We start from the raw sequence: 1,144 nt of genomic DNA, 5'->3' as shown, positions 1-1,144 counted from the left end.
AGGCGAGCAGGCAGGACTCAACACCCCCAGACCCCCCTGCTGCCAGCAGAGACCCCAACGCAAGCAAGCAGCAGGTTTCAGAAGCACAGAAGAGCTCAGCCCCCTTCGAACCTTTATTAAAGCCCCTACAAGCCCGTGAGATCCAGCTCCCCCCGTGCCAAACAGCAGCTTTGGCGCAGGCTTCGCCCCCCGCCGCCGGCAGACGTGCAGAGCTGGGGCTGGTGCACGCAGGGTACTCCCCCGCCGCACGTGTCGGAGCCAACGCTGCCCACGAACGTCTTGCGGAGCCTCCAGGGAACATCTCTACTGTCATCTTCAAGGGCTCTCCGCTGGACAGCCTCCGACCGTACAGCGCAGGGACCAGCCTGCCTTCTCCAGTGGTCCCAGTGCCACCACCTCACCTCCCTTTTGCCACAGCCACGCGGGGACGAGTGGCATTTGGCCAGGCCATGTGTAACTGGTGACGGGGACACGAGAGTCGCAGCAAAGCGCCCAGCCCCTGCGGCACTCCCAGGGCTAAGCCAGAGCAAGCCATCAAGTGCAGACATTAAACCTTTGATCTCTGGAGGGAGGCAGGGAGGAAGCAGCTCTTGGCCCCGGGGAGTTCCCTTCCAGGGCGTCACACCGCATGGAAACACCGGAGTCTGCCAGCCGGCATCCACCCTGCACGGGAGGCTCCCCGTCTGCCACGGCCAGCCGGACTCACCTGCTCGCCGACTCCTCCATCGTTCCCAGCATTTTGGCTCTGATTTTTTTTCTCTGTCTTTTGATAGTCGACTTCATTGCATCCAGGAAGAAGCTGGGAATTCTCTCTTCATTCAGCAGCTCCCTGGTAAAAAGCAGCCAACTGGTTAAATGAGAGCCTGGCAAAGAAATTCACCCTGACTGTGCCAGGAGCAGCCTCTGATGGGCCACGGGTGGCTGCAGGGACAGGAGGGACCCGGCTCGCTGCCCCACGCCACCGCGGCAGGACTCACCGCTGGTAATAGGCCAGCTCCTCCTGCACCAAGAACAGGTTGGTCTTGAGCTCGTTCCGCTCTTGCAGGATCTGCTGCAGCTCTTCCTTGGAGAAGCAGCAGTGAGCAGGGCTCCCACCAGCATCCCGGTGCTGCGGATCCTCCGCGGGCGACGGTGCTCCTTCCTG

At 61.9% G+C, this 1,144-nt stretch overlaps 1 protein-coding gene across 1 annotated transcript in view; it reads right to left on the bottom strand.

The window, feature by feature from the left end:
• Nucleotides 1–1,144, bottom strand: part of RILP (Rab interacting lysosomal protein) — a gene marked incomplete at its 5' end in the record, with an annotated part of 2,886 nt that overhangs the window by 637 nt on the left and 1,105 nt on the right. The window contains 2 exons of the mRNA XM_009698325.1: nt 707–829; nt 978–1,141. Of these exons, the coding sequence (XP_009696627.1) occupies nt 707–829; nt 978–1,141 (287 nt within the window). The remainder of the gene's footprint in view (nt 1–706; nt 830–977; nt 1,142–1,144) is intronic.

This window comes from Cariama cristata, unplaced genomic scaffold (assembly GCF_000690535.1).
Source record: "Cariama cristata isolate BGI_N322 unplaced genomic scaffold, ASM69053v1 scaffold25894, whole genome shotgun sequence".
NCBI lineage: Eukaryota > Metazoa > Chordata > Aves > Cariamiformes > Cariamidae > Cariama > Cariama cristata.
This window is presented reverse-complemented; position numbering and strand designations above follow the sequence as displayed.